Here is a 27,298-nt window from a genome sequence, read left to right as displayed (position 1 = left end):
ATATGATGTATTATATTATTAGATTCAACTTTATTGTCACTGCACATGTAAGGTACAAGGCAATGTTTAATTATATTATATTATATTATATTATATTATATTATATTATATTATATTATATTACATTACATTACATTACATTACATTACATTACATATGGTGCTGCTCAAGTGTGTTTATTAGTGGGCCAGACAAGGTTAAAGGGATGAAATTAAATTGTAATCTTCACCTCCCTCTATCAAGGCCATATTAATTATCACAGATAACAGAGAGACTGCTGGATAAAGTGAAGACTGTGTGTCTATCTTAAAGGACAGGATGAGGCAGTAGCACAACATCACTGCACACAAGCTTCTGACAGGATGCTCAGCTAATGTGTTCCTCTGAGGCATGAATGTGTCCTATTTAACTCTGTGACATCACATTAACCATAACGCTGCTGCTCTTATGTAACCTATAGAGGCAAGCCAAAGCCACATGGCTTTAACTTGCATGACGGAGAATCTGTTTATCTTTGGATAAGCATGGTTATCGTATAAATGTGATTTACCAAAGTATTGTTTTATGCCAAAATGAATTTAGTTTGCCACTCTCCAAGAAAATCAGGGAGTCATTTTTGTTCTTAGCAGGCAATCCCAGAGAGGAATGAAGGGCTTAACAGAGCCCACAGAGACCAGGTCTCAGCCGTCCTACAGTATCCCAACTGGGCAAAGCCTGTAAGTGAATATGCAATTAAACTGCATTCACACGTTACAAGGATGTAACAGAGAAACCTCATGGGTTTGAGATATATTTGGATCATGTACGTCACTCATAGCCATGCATTTCATAATTTTCACGTGCACTGTAAAAATTATTTTTCAAAGTTGTAAATAAAACCAAGATTACTATTGCAAAATTCACTAGCAGTTTCTGAGTGGAAACTGTAAATCCTACACCGTTTTTCTTAGGTCTGGAGAAAGCTCACCTTGTGGGCTCATCGAAGAACATGACGGGTGGGTTGTTGACGAGCTCCAGAGCGACGGCCAGACGCTTCCTCTGACCCCCAGACAGGTTGGATGTGCGTGTTTTGGCACATTCTAACAAACCGAGAGCGGTCAGGATTTCACGAACCTACAACAACACCACATATGCATCATTATGCCATTGAGAAAGAACAGCACACAGACATAAATATCTACACTACTGTTCAAACGTTTGCGGCTGGTATTTTTGTCTCCTATGATAATGAAGGCTGAATTTATTTGATAAAAAAATATTATAAATTTTGAAATATTTGTAGCATTTAAAATAACAATGCATTTTAACCTGTAATTTATTCCTGTGATGCGAATTTTACTCCAGTCTTCAGTGTCACAAACATCATCATTGTCAGTGTTGAAAATAGTTGTACTGCTTAACATTTTTGTGGAAACCATGATAATTCAGAAGAATATGATTTATTTGAAACTGAATTTTGATAAGGCACTAGTAGTCCTTATTGTCACTTTAGTATAATGCAGCAAAAAAAAAAAAAAAAAAAAAAAAATACATGCAGGTCAAGTAATGTTTTATGCAACCACAGTAGACCTTTACCAGAAACTTCCCACGCCTCTCACTTACCATTTCACGCCTGCCTTCATCTTTTTCCTGGAGTTTGAGATTAGCTGATACCTGAGCAGGGAGAGGGAGCGATTTAGATCATGATGAGCATTTGCGGTACAGCTAAAGCTAACAGAGGGATTTGCATGAACTCCACACAACAACAATAACTGCAATTACATGAGATGTGTTCCTGTGAAACTAACAGTGAGAGCTGATACCATGTCTTCTGTTTGTGTATGTTATATTTACCGTGAGGTATTGTGCTTGGTATTAATGTGTTTTTCTTGGCTGAATATAAAGCTTATACAGAGGCTATATGCAACAAGGGCTGTAAAGTAAACGATTTTAAGCACTTTTGATGATTTGTACTTTACTACTGAAAGCGAATACTCATACTTTTACCCAATAACAGTAGTCCCCTTCACACCAGTAAACTACCGTAAAATTACCAGAATGACTTTACTGGTAAATTAAAAAATGTGGCGTTTTATTCTGGTAAGGTGCCATTCACACATCGGTTTCAAATTATTGGTATATTCTGTGACATCATTAAACTAAAAATAAAGTTGATAAAGTTTGAATCGTTGGAATCACTTTCAAAACGTTTTTTTTTAATGGAATTACTCATTAAAACACTGTTTCCTGGATACTCTATTGCAGAGTGCTTCATTAGCCACTGTTGCGTGTCACTAATGCAGCTCAGTGATATCATTTCAGCAGACACGCACCATCATGGCTTCCTGTACGGTGAGGTGTGGCAGTAACATGTCATCCTGCATGATGTAGCAGGACACTTTCCTGAAAGATCGCAGATCTCTGGGCTGCCCGTTGATCAGGATCGCCCCCTTCATGCCCGTTTCCCTGTGTGACAAACACGTTCAGATATACTGTCTTTTGAATCATCAAATTTATGACCACTGTTTCCTAATATCACGACACATTTCAAGTCAATAACAATCAACTCTATATCCTTAATGAAAAATACATATACTAAAATGCTTTTTTTTATGCTAAGTATCCTATAAATATATTTAAATATTTATGTATGGTTACTCCTTTTTACAGTGTTATTATACATTAGGTACGGTCGGAGTAAAATTAATTAACTACAATAAAGTGTTGCATTTAATTCTGCATAATTTCTTGTTATTACAATAGCACATGCATACAGTATAACTTGTAACAAGGACACCTTGAAATAAAGTATTTTATGTACATAATAAAAGTACCCTGCAATTATACTTTTGGTATACTAAACTGGTATACTTAAAGTCCACTAAACTTAATGCAATTTATTGGTGCTGAAGTCCAACTAAAGATAGAAGATATGATTGTTCAAATCAAACTACTCCATGTATACTTTTCAAAACTTACTTTTAAAGATCTTTATTATTCAAAGATCATACAATCCTCATCAATAGTGACAATAAAACACATTTTAGCCTTAATATTAAGAAATGTGCATTGTCCATAAGTACTCCAAATAAAATAATTATATTTTCTATATCAGTAAGATTTAAGCGATGTGTCTGTAAATATGTTAATGGATTGAATTATACTTAGTATGAAATCAATTTATTTTTACTACACTGCAAAAAAATCCAGAGTGAAATGAACTCTGCTGGGAGTACATGTGAGACCACACTCAAGAGTGTGAAAGTGTTAAAATAGGAGTGTTAAACTAACACTGAAGCAGAGTTAAAGTTAATGAGATAATTAAGTGATTAATTGAGTGATGATTGACCATTATTGACAAGACCTGATGTTAACATGCAGAATCACCAAAGATGAAAATCACTATGTTTACGTCAGCATTATAGTGGTCAGGGTTTGGTTTAGTTGGGCTCTTGAGCCTTACAATTTTAAAGTGAGATTTGGTTTGGCTGTTACAACCGAATTGTAACAAACAAACAAGAAAAAAATCATAACATGGGCATTTTACCTGAATCACCAAAATCAACTAAGGCCTAAACAGATTTGATTGACCTCATTGATTATAACAACACTGTGATTGTACAGTACACGCTAATTAAAAGGATTTCTTGAAAGTTGTTCTGATAATAAAAAAAAAGCTTGTTTTAGGCACACACATACATCAAAGATTAGTGTAGGAATCTCAACAACGGTGACAAGCAGCATATTCAGAAAAACAGAACAACTCTGAACGTTAGAAAACAAACTACTAAAAGTAACATAAAAAACTAAAATAGAATAGTAAGAATAAAGGAAATTACCGAAACAATTCAGCTAATAATTTATTCATGCCGCAATGCATCATGGGAGTCATGGATGAATTTTGATAGGTGGCACCCAGAATGCACTGCAACATGCTTTTTGGATTTTCACCATTGTTGAGATTCACAGGTTGATTCTTGATGTTTGCATGTCTAACTAAAAGACTCTTTTGAAAGATTTTTGAGCAAACAACTTTTAGGAAATTCCTCAGATTGTATTTAAAATGCTGGAAATACGTTGTTGAAGAATCACAGCTGCAATAATCAACAATGTAACTTTAACTCAGTAATTCAGGAATAACAATAGTCTTTGCTTGTCCATCAGTTTTATAATTTAGTTATAACTGACAATTAAAATCTGACTTTAAAATTTTAGGGGTCAAGAGCCCAACTAAACCAAACACTGACCACTATAATGGTGACACCATTAAAATAGTGATTCTCATCTTTGTTGATTCTGCATGTTAACATCAGGTCTCGTCAATAACGGTCAATCATCACTCAATTAATCACTTAATTATCTCATTAACTTTAACTCTGCTTCATTTTTTTTTTGCTGTGTAGATAGAAGGCACTACTAAGAAGCATCATATTAAAAGTAACTGCTACATCTTCCAGATTGCTTCGGGCATTCTTCATTTGTAAACTGCTTTGCATAAAAGTGTCCACAAAATAAATACATTTAAATAAATAATGCAAAGCTTCTAGGAGACGAGACAAAAGGAAGAAAAATATCCGATGGCTGTGCTGGATATGTCAAGCACATAACTGTTCAGTGATTGGTGGCAAATTTGGTGCCCCTCTACAGATGGGTCTTCATACAAACTTCACACCAATTCACTGAAAGGTAAAATAGTTAGAGCTACATGCTTCATGTTTGATGGAGTATAGTATGGTCATACTAACCTATAACCTGCTAGAATGTTCATCAAGGTAGACTTCCCGGCCCCTGAGGGTCCCATGATGGCCACCAAAGCACCGCTGGTGAAGTTCCCAGAGATCCCTTTCAGAAGGGTCTTGTAACCTGACACAAGGTGGAAGAGAGAAAAAGGTGCCCCTGTGAGAAACCTCCCACAGTCTGGACAATAAGCACAATGAACAACCTGAGCTGTCTCACACAGTTGTATAATGTACCTCATTCAAATTCTCCTGATTACATAATGGTCGCTCTGTGATTTGAGGTAAAAAGGGATTTTTATTTGTTCACCATTGTGTTTCTGAAATTTTCCAGTTGAGTGAGATCTTGAGATAAACCCTATTCTTGGCTCTAACTGACCTTTTGTTTCTAACTTCCAAAGAATCAAGAAATACTGCTATAATGCTTTCTCCAGTATCCATCAATTTTCTTTTGTCAAGATGTACAATGCATTCTTCACCATCTTACAGCAGCTTTGTGCGCAGATTTGTAAGCAACTGGACATTTTCAGTTTCCTGATGTAATGTACACTAGGCTCAAAGAGTATTTGTATGGAAGTCCGTTTCCACCACAGTTTAGAAAAAATATGATTCTGTAAGTGATAATAATGAGAAACTTTTTCATTATTATGACTTGTATCTCGTAATACTGACTTTGTTTCTCATAATAATAAGAACGTTTCTCGTGATAATGGCTTAGTTTCTCATAATAATGATAAACTTTTCTCGTAAGAATGAGAAGCTTTCTCGAAATAATGACTTAATCCACACAAATATAAAAATTATAATAATCTTAATCGACCATGCAAGACTGATTCAGCGTCCCACACCACTTCTTGCAGGACATGTGAACATGAAAAAATGCTTAATGTGGCTTAAGGTACGATGAAAAATTTAGGATACAGTATTATTGTTGCATTCAGGCAAGCATTAAGAGCCCAGAATTTGAACACAACACCCAAATTTGCACGTTAAGCGTTTACCTATAGAAAACCGTAATAGAAAATGCATAAGTATTGCTGTTTTGTGTTGCATTCATATTTTGGGTCCAGCTGAATGCCTGTATATACAATATGCATGTTCAATAATTTCTTTATTGAATTTGGTTCAATCTGTCTTTGTACTTCAAGCCACGTTTAAGCGTTATTCACGTTAGGAGTTTGTCCTCCAAGAAGTGGGAAGCTGAAGACCAAGAGGTTGCTTTGTGCTTTTGAAATGAGATGGCTTACTGAACATTGTATGCATGTGATGCATGAAAGAGGCAGCCAATAAAACTAATAAATCCTTGAAATAAACATCTATAAATTAAGTTTATTTGTGTAATGGGTTTCATTTCTTCATAAAATGCCTGGACTTTCTTTACTGAAATATTAGTCTGGAATGTTTGAAGCCATAACTATCTAGCAGAGTAACAGTGTTACGAATTAACAATAAACTACATGCAGATAATTTATATGAAATCATTATTTAATTACAGATTATAGAATTATACACTTTAGATTACAGAGCAAGCAATGTTTGGGCTGTTACTGCATGTTTTGCAACAGATGTCACTAGCTTGCCATCACTCTTGCGTTGCACATGCGGTAAGATTTTTTTACAAAATTTTGTGTGTTGATTACCGTAATATATATATATAAGTCGCACCTAAGTATAAGACGCATCAGTCCAAAAATACGTCACGACAAGGAAAAAAAACATATATAAGTCGCACTGGATTATAAGTCGCATTTATTTAGAACCAAGAACCAAGAGAAAACATTACCATCTGCAGCCGCCAGAGGGCGCTCTATGTCTTCAGTGTAGGCTACAGGAGCACTGAGCAGCATAGAGCGCCCTCTCGCGGCTGGAGACGGTAATGTTTTCTCTTAGTTCATTACTCTTGGTTCATGTCAAATTAATTTTGATAAATTAATTTTGATAAATTTTTATGAGAAACTAAGTGAATATTACAAAAAATATTCTCAATATAATGAGTAAGTCATTACTATGAGAAACTAAGTCATAATTATGAAAACGTTTCTCATTATGACTTACAGAATCATATTTTTCTAATCTGTGGTGGAAACAGGCTTCCATATATTTGACACTCAAGGTCTACTTAAAATATACGCATTTTATTAGGCCATTGGTTAAATTTTGTTGCATTAGACTACAAGATTACTGAATATCAGGATATGTTGTCACATTACATTACATTACATCACAGGGGGTGATGTAGTCGTGGCCTAATGGTTAGAGGGTTGGACTCCCAATCGAAGGGTTGTGAGTTCTAGTCTCGGGCCGGACGGAATTGTGGGTGGGGGGAGTGCATGTACAGTTCTCTCTCCACCTTCAATACCATGACTTAAGTGCCCTTGAGCAAGGTATCGAACCCCCAACTGCTCCCCGGGCGCCGCAGCATAAATGGCTGCCCACTGCTCCGGGTGTGTGCTCACAGTGTGTGTGTGTGTTCACTGCTCTGTGTGTGTGTGCGCATTTCGGATGGGTTAAATGCAGGTCACCATACTTGGCTGAATGTCACTTCACTTTTAATTAATTATAATGCTTTATCACAATGGGGTAAAAGAAAATTACTGTTTAACACAAATATAGTATAAAAAATTCATTCATGAAGCTGAAATGTGGTAACTGACGCTGAGAGCAGGAACTATTGTAAAGATCAGATATTGAATTTGCCAATTGGTGGCTGGCTTTTTAAGTTGGAAAGTCAAAACTTAACTACTGCAACTGCCATATTGAGCGTTGAAATTTTCCACTCAATTACAGGTAACTTTAAAGCACATTTTCAAAGTTTTAATAATCTTCTGTCTTGCTTTAAAGAAGTACACTTATTTTGATGTGTTGTCTAACATACATCTAAATTTAATCTATTTTAACATATACTGTACGAAAATTGCCACTTCAAAAAAAGTTTGCAAGTGCATAATAAAAAATATATTTAAATACATGACACACAAGTTTTAATAGATTAGACACTTTAGTTAAACGTAAATCACATTTAGCAGCACACTCCAACCATATTTAAAAACATTTAAGCGTCCAAAACACTACTTAGATATATTAAAGTACTCTTAAGTATAAGTATATACTATTATTTTAAAAGTGTATTCTATTTGTTTTCTTTTTTTTATCAGTTTGGAAATGATAACAGTAACACTATTTACTTAAGAGTTTGCCCTCAGTAAACTCCTAATTTGCTGCTTATTGACAGAAGGCAATATACTGTAGGTTAGCAACTAGTTAATAGTGAGTAGTGTTCCCTAATCTAAAGTGCAACCATTATAACTCATGTTTTTATACAGCAAAAAGAGGACATCCACAGGATGACCGATTATAACCTGTTATTTATCCAGTAGCTGAAGCTGAGATGCTAATCCATTTGATTGTAGTGGCTGCCAGTTTAATTGGATTGTACTTACAATCCATCAGAGCAACACACAAATACCTCTGACCTTCCTCGTCCTCTTTTAGTGCAGGATCCCAGGGCTTCTCCCTCTGTGCACTGTAGTAACCCCCAAAATACAGAAAGGAGCATCAGAGATCAGACTGTTTCTGAAGTGGTACAGTCTATAGGTGAAACCAACTGGTTAGCAAATAACAGCAGGATGATTTTGCCTAGTGCACCTGATGTGCAGCATGTGACAGAAGAGAGAGCTATTCCTGGCCATGAGGGACTCCAGGGTTACTTTGAGTCATGATCAAGTGTGCAAGAAATCAAAATAATATAGAACATGCTGCGGTACTGCATTTTGGTATCTTTTGCACCACCACAGTAGGGGAAAAGAATAAAACAATTCTCTGCTACTCTTATACTCATGTTGCACTGGGTTTAATCAGACGAGGCATATGTTATGCTCTATAACAACATTCAAATCACTTGGCAAAGAGCAAACTTGTGCCCTGGGGATAAATGTAAGTTTGATAAGTAGTCAAATGAAGCGCCTACACACTTTCACATCCTACACAACCAAATCACCAGCAATCTAAAACACCATATCAATATAAAACACGAATGGCACAGAACCAGATCATATCATGATCGTACCACGGAATTGCTAGATTTTGTGATGGTTTATTTTAGACATATTTGTGTACACATTTCCCATAGTAAAGTCGTATTGTGGTGCTATGGTCATGTTATCAGATTTTAATTCTATTATATTTAATATATTAACCTTTAATATATTATATTAAAGGTTATATTATAACCTTTAATGTCTTGCATCCACTGAAAAAACAATATGACTCACCAGTTTTCTGTTGCGCCATGGACCACCGCTCAGTTTTCCATTAAACTGCAGTCATACCAATTATGTTAGTCCTTAATAATTTCTAATATACATATTGACTTCACTCCAGGCTACAAGACTGAGTATTGTACATTTTCCAGTATACATTTATCTTTTTGTGCCTTGAATAAATTATACGCTTCATATGAATGCCTAAACTTGAAAATGCAAGCAACAGAATGATGTGTATGGTGTGTGGGATGCTTCTCATAAAACCAGCTTGTCAGTGCAGAATTGTGACTAGATGTCTTGGCTACAATTTATTGTATGGCTATTCACAGTAACTCCTTATCTTATTGGTTGGGGTTGGGTGGGAAAGAGCTTGGGTACCTCATTCACTGATTCATTTCTATACCTAGTGGCAGAGGCAGGGGAGGCACAGCTTCCCCAAAAATGTTAGGTGAAAATTAGGATGATTTAATGTAAATAAAATGTACAATTTTAAGTTCATGTTTTAGAATGTGTATTTTTTTGTATGTAATACCATAACATGTTACTGAATTTGGAAAGTGTGACTTTTCTATCGCGAATGTGCCGAATCTGCTAATTGAATAACAACCGCTAAGTAATTCAGAAGGGGAGGGGGACGCCGGGGGAGAACTGTTGTGCCTCCGTTGAGTAATAAATAAATAAATAAAATAATAATAGCCAATCATCATCGAGTGTTCACTTTCAGTGCTGAGGAGTGTTGAGAAAAGAAACCTTGTAGCGGAGGCTAGTCTCCTTTCTGGTGTATCAACCAATCATCATAGAGACATAAATGACATGATATTAGTTTGAATGTCTCCCACTGCGCTGATAAAGTATGAAGTACTAAGGATGAGAAGCGATATTGAATATTTGATTACCAAAAAATTTACCAAGCTGTCATTCAAACAGTATATATACAAATTAAAAAATAGAGGGAGAATGTGCCAAGCTCAATATAGGATATATTCAGCATATATACAGCAGGCAGCTCTCTTTTAACAGACTTTTATGAAGGGATTGATGTTTGCTTCAAGTGATAGGCCAGGTAAGTGACGTTATGATATCTTGCTTAATGTGTGTCATTTGACTAAAAGCCACAAAAGCCATTTTAAAGTGGTTAGCAAATAATAATAATAACAATCAGCAGGGATCCCCAAACTAATACAATTAGTGTTCCTCCTCTATTTTAAAACCCATGAGCTGCCACTAAACCTGCAATTCAGAACATTGCTTCCATGCCAATGTTTTACAAGGCAGCTATTTTGGTCTTTCTGACCTATGAAGGAGATTGAGCCATCAAGCTATTAGTCCTCCCTGGCACATGCTTCATTTTCTCCCATGCAGCTACTACAACACAAGGGATCAGTCAAGGTAAAAATACCAGAGGAGGAGGAGAGGGACTACAGAGTTCACTTTACTCTTTTACATGCTTGAGTAGGCTGGACATAGACATTAGTTTCTGTGACATTTTCACCCATACAGGAGGTTACTCGAGGCTTAGCAAGGTTCTTTAAGGGCTTTTAAATGCTATTAAATACTCTACTCACACAAATATCATGGAAAATATTGTTTTAGGACATGGCAAAGTACACAGCATAAGAGTTTTAGACTTCAACATACTGTGTAATATAATGTATATACACACACACACATACAGTTAGTTTTAAATGTATTGCATTACAAGATTGCATTGCTCTTTAAAAGAAAAAATTCTCAACATGGGGACAGGAGAGCTGTCGGTCAATAAATGGTAAAACAAAATAACTGGCGTTACTTATTTGAAAGGTAAATTAGATATTTTTCATGTAAATTAAAAAGTAATGTTACTTTAGTAGTTACTTGAAAAAGTAATCTGATTACGTAACTCGCATTACAATAATGTGTATAATACATAATGTGTTACCACCAACACTGTACAGTAAATGATGATTGCAATTTAATACAATTAAAAACAATGACCTTCTTTATATACTTCTAAGTTCTAATATCTGAAGAAAACTACAAGTGCAGATTCAATTACAATTCAGTGCACTTTTTTTTCACAAGGGTATATAAAACACTTCATGTTTGAGTAATGCAAAAAAAAAAAAAAAAAACTCTGTGCTGACCTATTGCCCATCAAATAGCCATGAGGTTGTGGTCACATGACTTTAACAGAAGGATTGTGAGAACTTTTTCAGGTCCCAGAAACAACACCTGAAAAATCACTCCTGTAGATTGCACTATTATATATTTCTGACACAATCATTGGCAAGGAATCCATGTGAGTGCTTAAATTATTACAACACTTTCCAGGAGACCCAACATTTGGAAGAAATTAGGTCTTCGAAATTTAATGGCAAAATCTAGATATAGCGATCAAGATATTTAAACAACCATAAGATATTCATGGTTATGTCTCAGTTAAACTTTGATGTTAGGGGCCATGCATCTAAACATAGAAAATAGCAGAATAGAACAGGTACAATAAAGTAAATAATAAACTGAATGTCACTGCGTGTCGGCCCTTCCCATATTGTGCATTGGTCTCCAGGGGTATATTATCATTATAATGCAATATATAAGGGAAAATTTAACTTATAATTCATTCTCATATAAAACTCAAATAAAACTTACAAATAAAATGTAAATTATTACGAATAAAAAATGTCTTGTTTGAAACAGTTAAATGAATAGAATAGACTAGACTAGACTAGACTGGACTAGAATAGAATAGAATAGAATAGAATAAAGTCCTAAATTTTCACCTTGGGACATGATGTGTATAATGATGAAGACAGGAAAATGCACTGTGTAACAGGAATAATCCATTAATGATGGAAAAATGAAGTCATTCCTAAAGTAAACAATCCACATCCAAGATATTCTGACAAGTTACCTAGTGACAGCGCAACATGCCTCCTCCACAAGCATTGCTCATTAGCAGCCTTATCTTCTCAAGTGCACAGCGATGGTTTCATCCTGTTCCAGCGCACCCTCAGCTCTCAGCAGAGGTTACTGGAGTTTATTGACCGATAGTTACCGGCTGTGAGAGCGGAGCTGGGCCGCAGGCAGTGCCTCTGCTCGCTAGGTCTTTCCTCTAAGTATGGATTACAAAGATTTGTTAGAAAGCTGAGTCCCGGTTTCTATTGCAGTAAAGTGATAATAAACAAGCTGAAGCTGTCCATCACTCTCTATACCTTTCTGGTGAACATTTTTTAAAGCAACTCAATGGTTCAACAGACTGACACCCAGGAGAAGTTTAAACCAGATAAATTCAAGGGTTAAAAATAGAAGGACCTTCTTTTTCACGCAAACATCAAGACTCAGTGTATGAATCTCAACAATGGTGACATGCTTCATGCTGTAGTGTATTCTGGGTGCATCATACAAAACTCATCCATTGCTCCCAGAATGCATTGCGGCACAAGATTCATACACTGATTCTTGATGTCTGTGTGTATCTAAGCATTCAGTAGCTCAAAGTGATTTATAACCAATGTAATTTAAAAAGTAAAGGTACACATACAGAATATCTGATTAAAACTGCTGGATCTTATGTTCTTGAAACTCATTCACTATAATCACTAATTTTAAAATAACAGCATAGACTAGATACTAGATGAGAGCAGTTGATCAGATCATTAAAAGTAGCCAACATCACCTGACCACACTTTTCTCTCAATGCTTCTGTCATAACAAACAGTCAGAGCAGCCAAATAAAAACTAATGATTTTTAATCTTTTCATATAAATGAGCTTGTGTTTATATTCAGAATTATATTTCAATGCATACATTTAATGCATTTCAGTCATATATTCATATTCAATAAAAAGTTTTTGTTAACCTAGTTTACTGCATCAGATGGCATAGCATAGCACATCGGCTGGCAATAACACATAAGCTGCATAAATGCTTCAGACTCGTTGTTCAGCCCAAGGCTCTGAAAGCTTTGATCGCTGCTGTTGTCAACAGGACCAAATCAGCCCTGTCCACATCTGCTCCATACTTCCAGAATGTGACATCATCATGGTTCTATCCCTGATCAGTCCTGACAAGATTCTCTTATGCATGCCTGTCTGTTTGCCAATCCAGAGCATTTTCTGGCTGTTTCCAATGCTAAATGCATGATATGAAGGCAGGGCTGTGTGTTGAGCACCTTGTTCTTTTTGGAGAAGGACAAAAATGCTGATGGCAATCTAAGAGGATTGAACCAAAGTCGATAAGTGAGCCACCAGAATGATGAGCCATTTGGCTTTGGGACCTGGACTTATATATATTTCATGCCACAAAGTGACAGTGGAGTCTGTCACTGAAGTTTAAAACTTGCTTCTGTACTTTAGGAAAAAGTTTCCACATTTCAAACTGTAATTATTCACAATGCAGTACAATTTGAATGGCAAGCTCAAACTGACTTCAAGAGGAATATTTAAACCAGAAATGATTTTTTCAGTAATCATGTCATACACAGCCTGAACACTATTATGTATAAGGATTTTTCCAAGGACAATTATCATTTATGGAGGCCACTATAAAAGTGCCATATGAAAATACTCCATATGATGACAAAAAAAAGAAAAAATGATACTTTCATTTTCAGACTAAGCATGAAATTAATTAATTAATTAATTCATTAATTGATTCATATATTCATTCATTTAATCAGTTATTTATGGCATAGAGCCACAAAATGGTACATTACAAAGACAAACAGTTAAAAAAAAAAAAAAAAAAATTTAATTAATTATATTAATTACGGTACATTTATAAGATAATTATATATATATATATATATATATATATATATATATATATATATATATATATATATATATAAATATTTTGCTTTCTAAAGTCTAGTCAGAAATCAATTGATTTATCTGTAAGTTCACATTCATTCAGGCCCTGTTTACACTAGTGCTATTTCATTTTAAAACACGTAACATTTCCTACGGTTACGCCTATCGTTTACACTACTCTGGCATTTTCCACGTTCAAAAACATAGAATTTTGAAAATGCTGCCGACTTAATTGTAGTTTGAAAACTGCAGAGTTTGTATTTCAGTGTAAACAGACCAAAATGGAGACTCACAACGATGGCGTGGCTGCCCATGTGATCTCTGCGTATCTTGATGACCATGCAACTGAATCATGAACAGTAATCATGCTTATTGTTGAACCTGCCAGTGACTAGCAACCTACTTCTTGTTTACACTTTTACTCGCATGCCCAGTTTGCATGATTGGTCATGTGACATGCGTTTTTGCTTATGTAGTGTAGACAAGATCGTTTTTGAAATACAGCTAAAAGGCAAGTATAAAAGTGGATCATTTTAATTCTAAAACGCTGTTTTAATTCGAAAACACACTAATGTAAACGGGGCCTCAGTCATTCATTCATTTAGTTAGTTATTTTTTATTAAAGAGCCACACAGATGGGAAATCAAAAATTACCTATATTACAGTGTATGATGTAGCTGTCCATCTGTGTAAACAATGTGCAAAGTAATTAAACCAAAAAGTACACGATTTATAAAGTTATTGGCTTCTAAAGTAAGGAGTCGACTCTGAATCGCTGAAACGAGTCATTATAGATTTCAAATCTTTTGCCCATCTCTATGTACATTACTAGGAACACTTTGCATAATAATCTCCGCCTACCGTCTTGGGAGAAACGGGACTCTGACCTGCCCCATCCCCCCACACAGACGCTCTGGTTGGTGTGAGAGCATCATGTCGAGGAGACAGTGTGTTTTTAATTGTAAAGGCAAGTTTGTTTTATTTTCACTGCCAAATAATGAAGATCAGAAGAACCAATGGCTAAAATTTATTTTTACCACAATACCAGAGCAGTACAACAAATCCCTTTTGTTGTGTTCACAACATTTCACTGATGACTGCTTTTCTAATCTCTGTGAGTACAAGGCGGGATTTTCAAAGCATTTGGCCATAAAAGAGGGTTCATTACCAACTTTATTTAGACCAACGAGCATCTCCGAATCACAACGCGAAGTATGATTATGAAGTTGTGTGTTTTTCTCCCGAGCGTCTTATCAGTATGTGTGCTGTCTGCAGCCTTTGTCTGCGCGGATCGTCATGTACAAACACGTCATTAAAATGAAGTGCAACTCAGTGAATACTCAACAAAGAGACATGAGAGAGATATCTATAGAAAGCTTGACATGTCTTCTTTAAAACTAAATAAGTGCTGCTAACAGATATTCTGTGATAAAGTAATCCATATGAAAACAACGCGATGTCCGTTTTTCACGTCTCCCTTCATTATATCTAATGTGACCACGTCCCCGCACTGAACGCGCTATTCAGATTCAAACTGAAGTGTGCGGCTTGAATACGGAACAACCAATCAAAACTATGTTAGTTGACCAATCAGACCACAGTATGCTACCGAAAGGTGGGGTTTAAGGAAACTGAATCTTTTGAACAGCTTCGCGCGAACCGTTTGGGGATCTCTGAGAATTGAGGTAATTTTAAAATGATATTTTGACAAGATGACAATGTTTTTTAACCTTGGATGGATTTAAACCTATTGTACAGGACTTATAAACAGTGATAGGAAGCTTAGAATTTTCATCTAACTGGCTCTTTAATAATTTTTATGTAAAATTTATCAGAAAAAAAAAAACATGTTTCTACATGTGATAAGAATAAACAAAGTAAGTGCTAATCACTAACAACTATTCATTGTTTTTATCAGAAGACCTAGGTCACACTGAGCAATGAAGAAACACATCCCAAATAGCTATAGGGGAAAGATGACAAAATGTGGTAAAAATAACAGATTGTGTGTCTTGAAGGATGAAGAGCGCCCATCTCTCTGCCCTCTGTTCAGGCATGGCAGCTCAGGATTTACTGCTTTACAAAGCTGCTGCTGCTGAACATTTGCCAACTTAAAATTACATTACAATCCAGATGGTGAGCCTAATGAAGACATCACTGCCCGTCAGTAAAACCCTGCTCCTTAAGGTAAAAGTACGAAGAGCAAAGTCAAGGCAAAGCAGACAGCTGGGCTGTTATGTCAGCCTCAGTGCTTTATTTATGAATTTCCTTCAGAGCCTGCATGGAGGCATTTCAGGATAACATCCATCAAAAAGGACACTTTTGGAGCCAAAGACTAAACACTCTTGGCGAAATGCATACTCTTTATATTACTGGACAATTCATGTACTACTGAAAATGATATTTCCCACTGAAATCAATCCAATTAAAGGTACAATTTGTAAGATATTTGCAGTAAAATATCCAAAAACCACTAGGCTAGTGTTATATATTTTGTTCAGCAGATTACTAAAAAATCTCTCATGTTTTGAACTACTATCATGAGAAAATTCCTGTGGCGAGTGGGGCGGGGCCGAGAGGCATGGGAACGAGGAGTGAGGCCAGGTGTAGTGATTGGAGATGAGCCGGTCTTGAGTCCCACATAGGAGATGGAAGGATATAAAACTGGAGCGACGACCGTGAAGGACGAGAGAGGACCAGGCCTGGACAATATTTTATGTTTGCTTTTTATTTTGTGCGCACCAGTCGTCCGTGAGGGGCTGGTGCGCTGTTTTGTGTTTATTTTTGAATTATTAAAATGTTCCCGCCTCCTTCTTCCCGATGAATAGAAAGCTTTTATCATTACAATTCCCATTCTAAACAGTGACACGGGGCAGTGCAGTCACCTGTCAAAGACGGTAGTTCCCCTTTGTTACTGCCTTTACTGACGTAGAAACCACAAGACAACAGTGTCGTGGACAAATGCGGAAGTAGTGTCTAGCGTACAGTAAACCACTAGCTTGCTTCAATCAGTTCCTTATTCACTTCTTCTTGCATGTTTTATGGTCTATTGTGATATTTATGGAACATAATTACTGTTTACTGTCTGCCGCTGGTTCTGTCGACAAGGACAGCTCCCGTAAATGTAAGCGTACGTGCCAATTAAATGAACCAAGAAGAGTTTGGGACAAGAGGAGAGAAAGAGCGAGGATCAATATCGGTGTTACATTCTGTAGATGGAGAGAGCTTCACGACAAACTTCAACTAGAAAGAGATGCCGATCTCGCTTGTGTTTTACTCGACAGGTGAGTTGTTTTGATTTGTATCTTTACAAAAAACGTATGCTATTATAACGATCAACAAGATTAGTATTATGGGGCATACACGGCAAACATAGGGCATCGCATCTCTAGACCCCCGTGAGGACGCGTCTGATCCATAATCTGATCGCGTCTTTGCATTGATTTTGTATGTAATCTACTCACGCAAATAGTTGAACTCGCGTTTGCTATGTATGCCCAATTATTGTGTTTGAATGTACACAAGTGTATATATTTGTTAAACAAGTGGTAATCGTTTTCATATTGTCTGATTGATGGCCATCAGCGGTTGGGTAGAAGACAACAAATCCCATCATTCCACGCTCCTTCTTAGCATCATCAAACCACGCGATTGTTATTGTTTTGGTAGTGCGCCCTCTAGTGGCAGGTCCTACAACCTGTACCTTAAAACAGAATATTTACAACAGAAACCAACAAATACCGTTTGTAGTGTGCTTTTAAAATACATTTTCTAGACATAAATTATTCAGAATGCATATCTGTTTAAAGAAAGTACACTAAATAACTGTTAATTTTGGAAATACTTAAACTAAAATAAAAAAGTGTACTGCTGAATCTACTGACAATCATTTATAGTAGTCTAAAAAATACTTTAAAGGGGGGGGTGAAATGCTAATTTCCTTATATGGGTCCTAAGGCACTTCTGCCGGAAGAGCGCGCGCTCCCGTATAGCGAGGCTGAGCAGCACAGACATTTCACTGATCAGAGCGATTCACTGATCAGAGCGAGAGCGTCGCGAAAAGTCACAAAAGAAGTGTGTTTTTGGTTGCCAGGGCAAGACAACCCTGCACAGATTACCAAAAAAAAAAAAAAACAGCAGTAAGGGACCAGTGGATGGAGTTAAGGATGATGCAATCCAAACGAAAAAGGGTCACGATCGTGTGTTGGAACCGCAGGCGGTGAGTAAAACTGCTTCAAATATCTCTGCCTCCTTGTTAGTGCGTCCCCTCCCATGCCAGAGACCCGGGTTCGAGCCCCGCTCGGAGCGAGTCGTTGCTGCTGCTGCGTTCAGTTTCAGCCTCTGGATCTGATTCTGGATCATAAATAAACGGCTAAATCTGACTGTAAGCCATGGTTTGTTTTGGATGATGGGTTTTCCCTCACGATAATGTCACAGCTTCCAAACGCTCTCTACGCAAAAGCCTATTCGCGCTCGTGATTCTTTAGCTCCGCCCACACGTCACGCCTCCAGCCGGTCGTGTTTTTCCGGGAAAAATCGGTACAGACTATCTTTCTCTTATGAATATAATAAAACTAAAGACTTTTTGGATTTATGAAGGATGCAGTACTACTCTATATGTACTCAAGATTAACAGGATATTGAGTGAAAACGAGCATTTCACCCCCCCTTTAATGTCATTGTATTGAAACTTGTATGGATGTAACATGATAAAGTTTGAATTCAGTAAATTTCATTTAATAAATGTACTATTGAATAACACTGCTGGTAAACTGCTGGTAAAAAAAATAATCAAGTACTTACATTACACTTACACTTAAAACACAACAAAAGATTATTAAAACTATCGTTTTAAATATGTTTTGAAGTAAAACTTTTAATTTGACATTACTACATAGTGCAACTTAACTGTGCTTAAAACGTACATAAGTGTGTTAAGAAAAAGTCATGAAAGTGTGCTCTTGTAAAGTAGACTTAAGTGGCCTTTTATTTCATTAGTATTATCTGCAGTGTTTTTTTAAGACTTAAATCGCAGTACAAGTGCACGTTCAGCACTATTAAGTGCACTACTTATTCACAAGGATCTCTCTGAATGCATTAGAATTCTGCAGTAAACCTGAATAGTAATTCTTTACTTTTATTACCCATTGCAGTGCTTCAGTGATTGGAGGTCACACATACCTTTTTTTCTCCACCATGGTCCTTCAGGAACGGAGTACGAGAGATCTTTGAATTCGATGTTGACTGCGGGTCTGCGGGGGAGATAGGAGAAGCGCTGGGCCTCGGTCAGATTGTTCTCTACTTTCTTCAGGTGTCCGTGTAACAGCGGCGTCTGCTGACTGGACATCAGTTCATCAATGGACACACACACGGTTCTGGGGTCTAGCATGAGATCAGGAGGTCCATTTGTATTCTGAGGGAGGACAGACAGAGCGCTTACAGTGCAATCGGTTCGGACATTGCACAATACTCATTCAATAAATGCACAGCTAAACAAATGAGTTGTGAGTCTAGATTTAAATGTGACTAGTGTTTTAGCACATCTGATCTCTTCTGGATGCTGATTCCAACTGGGGGGGGGGGCATAGTAACTAAAGGCGGACTCCCTTTGTTTTGTGTGGACCCTTGGTATTTCTAACTGACTTGATCCTAATGATCTGAGTGCTCTGTTAGGTTTATATTCAGTGAACATACAGTATTGTTCAAAATAATAGCAGTACAATGTGACTAACCAGAATAATCAAGGTTTTTAGTATATTTTTTATTGCTACGTGGCAAACAAGTTACCAGTAGGTTCAGTAGATTCTCAGAAAACAAACAAGACCCAGCATTCATGATATGCACGCTCTTAAGGCTGTGCAATTGGGCAATTAGTTGAAAGGGGTGTGTTCAAAAAAATAGCAGTGTCTACCTTTGACTGTACAAACTCAAAACTATTTTGTACAAACATTTTTTTTTTCTGGGATTTAGCAATCCTGTGAATCACTAAACTAATATTTAGTTGTATGACCACAGTTTTTTAAAACTGCTTGACATCTGTGTGGCATGGAGTCAACCAACTTGTGGCACCTCTCAACTGTTATTCCACTCCATGATTCTTTAACAACATTCCACAATTCATTCACATTTCTTGGTTTTGCTTCAGAAACAGCATTTTTGATATCACCCCACAAGTTCTCAATTGGATTAAGGTCTGGAGATTGGGCTGGCCACTCCATAACATTAATTTTGTTGGTTTGGAACCAAGACTTTGCCCGTTTACTAGTGTGTTTTGGGTCATTGTCTTGTTGAAACAACCATTTCAAGGGCATGTCCTCTTCAGCATAGGGCAACATGACCTCTTCAAGTATTTTAACATATGCAAACGGATCCATGATCCCTGGTATGCGATAAATAGGCCCAACACCATAGTAGGAGAAACATGCCCATATCATGATGCTTGCACCTACATGCTTCACTGTCTTCACTGTGTACTGTGGCTTGAATTCAGAGTTTGGGGGTCGTCTCACAAACTGCCTGTGGCCCTTGGACCCAAAAAGAACAATTTTACTCTCATCAGTCCACAAAATGTTCCTCCATTTCTCTTTAGGCCAGTTGATGTGTTCTTTGGCAAATTGTAACCTCTTCTGCACATGCCTTTTTTTAACAGAGGGACTTTGCGGGGGATTCTTGAAAATAGATTAGCTTCACACAGACGTCTTCTAACTGTCACAGTACTTACAGGTAACTCCAGACTGTCTTTGATCATCCTGGAGGTGATCATTGGCTGAGCCTTTGCCATTCTGGTTATTCTTCTATCCATTTTGATGGTTGTCTTCCGTTTTCTTCCACGTCTCTCTGGTTTTGCTCTCCATTTTAAGGCATTGGAGATCATTTTAGCTGAACAGCCTATCATTTTTTGCACCTCTTTATAGGTTTTCCCCTCTCTAATCAACTTTTTAATCAAAGTACGCTGTTCTTCTGAACAATGTCTTGAACGACCCATTTTCCTCAGCTTTCAAATGCATGTTCAACAAGTGTTGGCTTCATCCTTAAATAGGGGCCACCTGATTCACACCTGTTTCTTCACAAAATTGATGACCTCAGTAATTGAATGCCACACTGCTATTTTTTTGAACACACCCCTTTCAACTAATTCAACTAATTGCCCAATTGCACAGCCTTAAGAGCGTGCATATCATGAATGCTGGGTCTCATTTGTTTTCTGAGAATCTACTGAACCTACTGGTAACTTGTTTGCCAAGTAGCAATAAAAAAATATATGAAAAACCTTGATTATTCTGGTTAGTCACATTGTACTGCTATTATTTTGAACAAAACTGTATCTGCAATATATTTCGGTCCTAGGTCATTGAGTGATTTATAGACGAGTAAAAGTGACATATATAGCAAATGTAAGTCGCTTTGGATAAAAGCATCAGCTAAATGAATAAATGTAACTGTAAATGATAGTATGTTACTGCTTTGACATGACTACTGAAACTAAGGTCTGTCTCCAGAATCACACCAAGATTCCTGACTTGATTTTTATTTGTTGACCACTAGAGTCAAGGTATGCATTCACCTTGAAAACTTCATCTTTGTTTCCAAATGCAATGACTTCACCAATACATTGGCAGAGGGAGTCAATGGGGCTGTAGTCATTTGGAGATAAGGCTAGGTAAATCTGGGTATCATCAGCAGAGCTGTGATAGGCAATTTGGTTCTTTCTCATTATTTGACTTAGTGGGAGCATATACAGGCTAAACAAGAGTGGTGCAAGAATTGAGCCTTGTGGGACTCCACATGTCATGGACGTCCACTTAAGACTTATGCTCTCCTATACTCACATAATACCCTCTCCCTTCTAAGTATGATCTGAACCATTTGAGTACCATCCCAGAAAGCCCGACCCAGTTTTCCAGTCTCTCTAGTAGTATGTTATGACTGACAGTGTCAAACACAGCACTGAGATCTAGCAATACCAGCACTAATATTTTGCCAGTCAGAATTTAAGCGAATATCATTTATTATCTTAATGATTGCTGTCTCTGTGCTGTGGTGCGGTTGGAAACCAGATTGAAAATTGTCCAGGTATCTATTTGAGTTTAAGTATTTGTTCAGCTGACTAAAAACTAGCTTTTCTACACTTTTGCCTATAAAAGGAAGAATAGATATTGGTCTTAAATTGCTCAAAATGGTGTTATCAAGAGGGGCTTAACAACTGCAGTTTTCAGGGAGTTTGGAAATGTCCCAGAAAGAAGTGAGGTGTTCACCACTTCTAAGAGATCTGCTTCTAACCAATTTAGCACACTTTTGAAAAAAGATGTAGGAAGTGTGTCAAGATAGCAGGTTGACGATTTTAGGTGATGCACTATTTCTTCCGAAATTTTGCTATCAATTGCTTCAAAAGTAGACATAGTATCGTTTTGATATTGTGGCCAAACCTGTCTGACCTCTGCATTTCTTGAGGATGTGCCAATCGCCTAATGTAACACACTGCAGCCCAGATAATTTGTACTGAGGACAACAAACTCTCTGCTGACAAATGAGATGCTCAGAAGACATCAAAGATTTTTATCAAAAGTCACACTGAAAAGGTGTACAGTAAAGAAGAAGATTCAAATGACACCAAAAAAAGATGACTACTGAATACTGACAGAAATAATTTTAGATATCATAAAATAGCATGCTATTACATATATTAAAAAATATAAAAGGTTTTGGATCAACACAATTTTTTTCCTTAAGCCCATAAAGGCTGCATTTATTTAATCAAAAATAAAGTAATAACAATAATATTGTTAAATTAAAAAATGTATTCATATACCAAAATTTTTAATGAAAATCCACATAACATAAGAAAAATACCATCCATCACATGTTTCAAAAAGGCATGTGTACTCACTTATTTATTTATTGTCCTGTTTCTGTTTGTATTGTTTTTAATTGTTTTTATTTGTTTAGCCTGTGCTAATGTTTTGTATAAGTGTTTTTGAGCTTGTGTTGTAAATTGTGTTTTATGTTTCATGTTCTGCAGAACAGGAACCTGCTGGAAACCCGTTTTTAAACCGAGTCAGGCCCATTTAAATCAAAATAAATCTTTCATGTATAATAAATGAAATGAAATAATATAACCATTCAAAATAATATTTCTATTTTAATAAAATATAATTTATTCATGTGACCAGAGCTGAAATTCCAGCATCATTACTCCAGTCTTCAGTGTCACATGATCTTCAGAAATCATTCTGATTTATTATCAGTGTTGGAAACAGTTTATTTTTTTACTAAGTTATTTATTGACTGATTGATTGATCCTGTAGTACTTTTTTAAAAATCCTTAAAATAATAAAACAAATAACAGCATTTAGAAAAATATCTTTACTGAAACTATTTACTATCACAAAACAACAGGAATAAATTATATTTATATTAAAATATATTAAAATGGAAAACCATTACTTAAAATAGTTAAAATGTTTCTCAACATTTGTTTTTTAATTAAATAAATGCAGACTTGATGAGCATGATGAGCATTATTTTTATAAACAAATAAATAAAAATAAAAAGTAAACAGTCTCACTGATCCCAAACTTTAAAACACCAGTGTATGTAACATACTATTTTATATCTATAAACTATAAATTATTCATCTCATTACATCACCGTAAGCACAGTGGTTTAACCACCGTAATTCTTGGCCATACCATATCTATGGTGTTCAACAATATTTCCATGGTATATTTTGAAGAACATTATCGTGTTATTGCTCTCTAATAACATCACTGTAACCTGATGGTAAAGACAGTATTTTTGGAACAGAACTCCATGCAGCAATTTAACCTGCAGATGCACTTGATTGTTTAATAAAATGCATATAAGGGTTGCAAATTGAGGACTATATGGTAGTCTATATTAATAGTTCATTAGTGAAACGCATGCTAAATTTAAAGAGAGACAACCTAATCCGCCTCAGGCAGATGAGGTTACTATCAGACAAAGCTTATTCTAAGCTCTGGGAAAACAGTACTGCCCAAATGTCTGTTTAATGCACTAATGTGTTTTTCATATTAAAACTATATGATGTAATATAAAAGGATATTAAAATCTACCTCATCAATTTCACATATGAATTTTTTATAATTTATTACATTTTAGCAAATTTAGTCCTGGCATCTCATTGTGAAGGGAAATATTTATTTTGCGAACCAAGGATTGTGCAGTCTATAACAACATGAAAGTACATTGATATAAAGTCGTCAGTGAGTGAGGGTTACTCTAGCTCATTTGAAATACATCACTGAAGCATGTTTTAAACATTGAACATTTATATGCAGCTTATCGAGAATATGTTTAACAAACATTAACTCTGAATATTAAAACACGTTTAAAATCAAGTTAAAACATAATCTTACCATTATGATGGAGTTGGTCACTGTAGTGTTGTTGACTGAAAAGGCTGCCATAAGACATGCCATTCCTGTAGAGTGTGCTGCGACAGACTCAGTGCAGTGAGATGCAGCATTCGTTCTCGCCTCTGTTATTGTTTACACGCGAGCTACCTGGAGGGTGACGTCACAGGAGCGGAGGACGCGTGCGATGCACACACGGCGCGTTTTTGCAATGAAACCAGACGGAACACAATATGATATCTACCAGGCGCGTTGTAAAACGCTGAACTGTTTTGATAAAACGTGACGCGAAATTCCACGCACAGAGCAAGTGACAAAAAAAAAGTCACGTGTAACTATATTTATACTATTATATAGAATTAAAATCTATTGTACACGTATAGCTAGTAACTTACTCTATGTACATGCATGCATTCAATCAAAATGTTTACTCAAATTAATTCTACATTATTTAGTGCTATAATGTAGTGCTAATATATGTTATTGTAAATAACTGAGTATATCAGTTCGTTCCCCAGAGCCTTTAAACAGAAATATAGCTCAACCTTTTATTCTATCGATGCAGAATGCAGAGAACTGGTTTAATGCACTCCCTCCCTCTGGTGGCTGATTACTAAAAATTACGTTTTATTGGCAAAGAAGTGAACAACCATAATAGTACTAATTTAAATGTATGCCAATTTTATTGCAAGAATATATATATATATATATATATATATATATATATATATATATATATATATATATATATACAATTACTACTACTACTACTTCTGCTATTGCTATTACTATTACTACAACGACTATTAATAATTAGCATTATAAATTAACAAACAAATATAGACAGACATGCATGCATACATAGATAACATGGAAGAATGTTCAGTTAGGTTCTTTACCCAACTTTTTCTGACTGTGGATGGGTTGTGTGTGTGTGTGTGTGTGTGTGTGTCCTGGTCACAAGGTATTGCATGTGAGCAGCTGTTGCCACTGCAGTGGGTCCTGAATAGTGCATTTTTGCTGACAGCATTCCTGAGTCTGTTGCACAACTACCTGTTTATCAATGAGTTTCCACTGCAAGAACACACACTTATGAGTGTGAAATGAGATCATTCTAAACGTGCAGTCTACTTCTTTTTTTAGATTCACAATGATATTCTTATCAGCAGTGATGCTGATGGTCTTCTGAGGTCTTAGCATAAAATGCCCCATAACTTGTACAAAACAATGCAATATATCAAGTAGAAAGAATTGAATTATGTTACAAATCTGTTACAAAACCAATCCATCCACATCAGTTACAATTTTTTCAAAATACGCTTTGATTAGACAGAAAATAGACACATAATTATCAGTTGAATGAAAACTATGTTATATTGACCGGGCCTGCTGCACAATATAAATGTGAGAGGCGTCAGCCGTCTGGACAGAGATGCTTTGAGCTACAACATGAGGGCACTGGGACTGATCATGATAACTCTGCTGCTGCTGACATGAGCTGTATGCCAAAATCATCAGTATTAAAACAATAAAAGACCTGAAATATTTCAGTTGGTGTGCAATGAATCTAAAATATATGAAAGTTGAATTTTTATCATTACATTATAGAAAATAAAGAACTTTATCACAATATGCTTATTTTTTGAGAAGGACCTGTACATTCTGATTGTCAAAAGGATCTACCAATATGTACTCAAAATAGGTTGTCCTTCAGTCTATTATTGGACTGGTCACTGTATACATGCAGTAGAGTGTTTGGTATTGGCTCTAATTGGATTAATGGAGAAAGTAGCTCAGCTTTGGTTTTCAGGGTATGACCTGCATAAAGCAACAAGAGTTCACTGACCTACATATGCCTCTCTAGCATCAGCTAGCAAACAATCCCATCCAACACATAGAGAGCAAATGAAAGTTTAACGTCTTTTAACAGTTCGGTCATGAAGCAGTTGGATTGCTGAATGCTTTGTGTCGTTCTTGTTGTTTTTTGGGGTATTTCTCTTAAATAAAATTAACTGTTAAAGAAACATATATCGTCTTTTATTCAGAATGTCAGTTGTGTAAGAAAATAAATGTGCAACTTTTTTTCTCAGAATTGCAAACTCGCTAGAAGTGTGAGATATGAACTTAGAATTGCGAATTTATATATTGCAATTAAATATGTCATAATTCTATGACAATTGTGTGAAGATATTCCGTAACACTGACTTCTTTACTCTGAATTTTGAGACATAGGCTTGCAATTGCGAGTTAGAATTGGAAGTCCAATTCTGATGAAAAATAGCTTACAAATATGATTTTTTTTTAACTGCATGAAGTCTGAATAGCTGTACAATCTCTAAATTCTGAGGAACATAATCAGACCTTCTAGTTAATATCTTGCATTTCTGACTTTGTAACTCAAAATTACGAGCTTATATGACACATCTGTCAGAACTGCAAGATGTAAACGCTAAATAGCACTTAAGTTGCAATTAACTTTTTTTTTTTTTTAGGAAATGGGCTTCCATGGCCCTTGTGTTATGTTAAGCCATTTAAAAATTATGACCAGCTGAAAAAATTCTAATGTGTCAAATTCTAATCTGGCCTAAAGTGTATTATGTAAATGCCTGGGACTTTTTCCACCTAGTTCAAAGCTGGAGTGTTAATGTGAATGAAAATAAGATTCAAATTCCTGACGACTCTTTTCGACAATTGAGAGCACTCCTTTTTTTTTTTTTGACAGACAATAACTTAAACTATCTGAAAAGTTGTGAAGCTGACAGTGCATGATATAAAATGTTCATATACACAGGCTCTGCCGTCACAATGATATCTGGGATGACTCCGCCAACTTTAACATTTGAAAGGATACTATGACAAAGTTATCACTTTCCTTATTCAAACTGATGTTTTTTCACAAATATATGGTTGACCTAAAGAATGAAAGCTTTATCATACACTTTTATGAAAATTATGAGCTATATCACCATTTATCAACACTAGGGGTGTGACAATACACTTTACTCACGAGATGAGAACAAATACAGATACTTGGTTCACTAGAACGAGACAATATTTTGCATGCATTCATTTGACCTCCGAGTGAAACACACCCAAAATGCCACTTCAAAAGTGCTCCTGTGACAACTTTG

The 27,298-nt window shown here is 36.1% G+C and overlaps 1 protein-coding gene across 1 annotated transcript in view; it reads right to left on the bottom strand.

Annotated features, from left to right (window-relative positions):
- LOC113115369 (ATP-binding cassette sub-family G member 1) overlaps nt 1-24,387 on the bottom strand; it is a 32,514-nt gene extending 8,127 nt beyond the window's left edge. Inside the window, exons 1-6 of the mRNA XM_026282897.1 lie at nt 24,171-24,387; nt 18,955-19,186; nt 4,725-4,842; nt 2,313-2,445; nt 1,603-1,653; nt 968-1,113 (exon numbers count right to left, since the gene is read on the bottom strand). Coding sequence (XP_026138682.1) covers nt 968-1,113; nt 1,603-1,653; nt 2,313-2,445; nt 4,725-4,842; nt 18,955-19,186; nt 24,171-24,233 — 743 coding nt within the window. The 5' untranslated portion in view covers nt 24,234-24,387. The remainder of the gene's footprint in view (nt 1-967; nt 1,114-1,602; nt 1,654-2,312; nt 2,446-4,724; nt 4,843-18,954; nt 19,187-24,170) is intronic.
- Between the last annotated feature and the right edge of the window lie 2,911 nt (nt 24,388-27,298).

Source organism: Carassius auratus, chromosome 15 (assembly GCF_003368295.1).
Source record: "Carassius auratus strain Wakin chromosome 15, ASM336829v1, whole genome shotgun sequence".
Taxonomy (NCBI): Eukaryota; Metazoa; Chordata; class Actinopteri; order Cypriniformes; family Cyprinidae; genus Carassius; species Carassius auratus.
The sequence above is the reverse complement of the archived record's forward strand: the minus strand, read 5'-3'. Positions and strand labels throughout refer to the sequence as shown.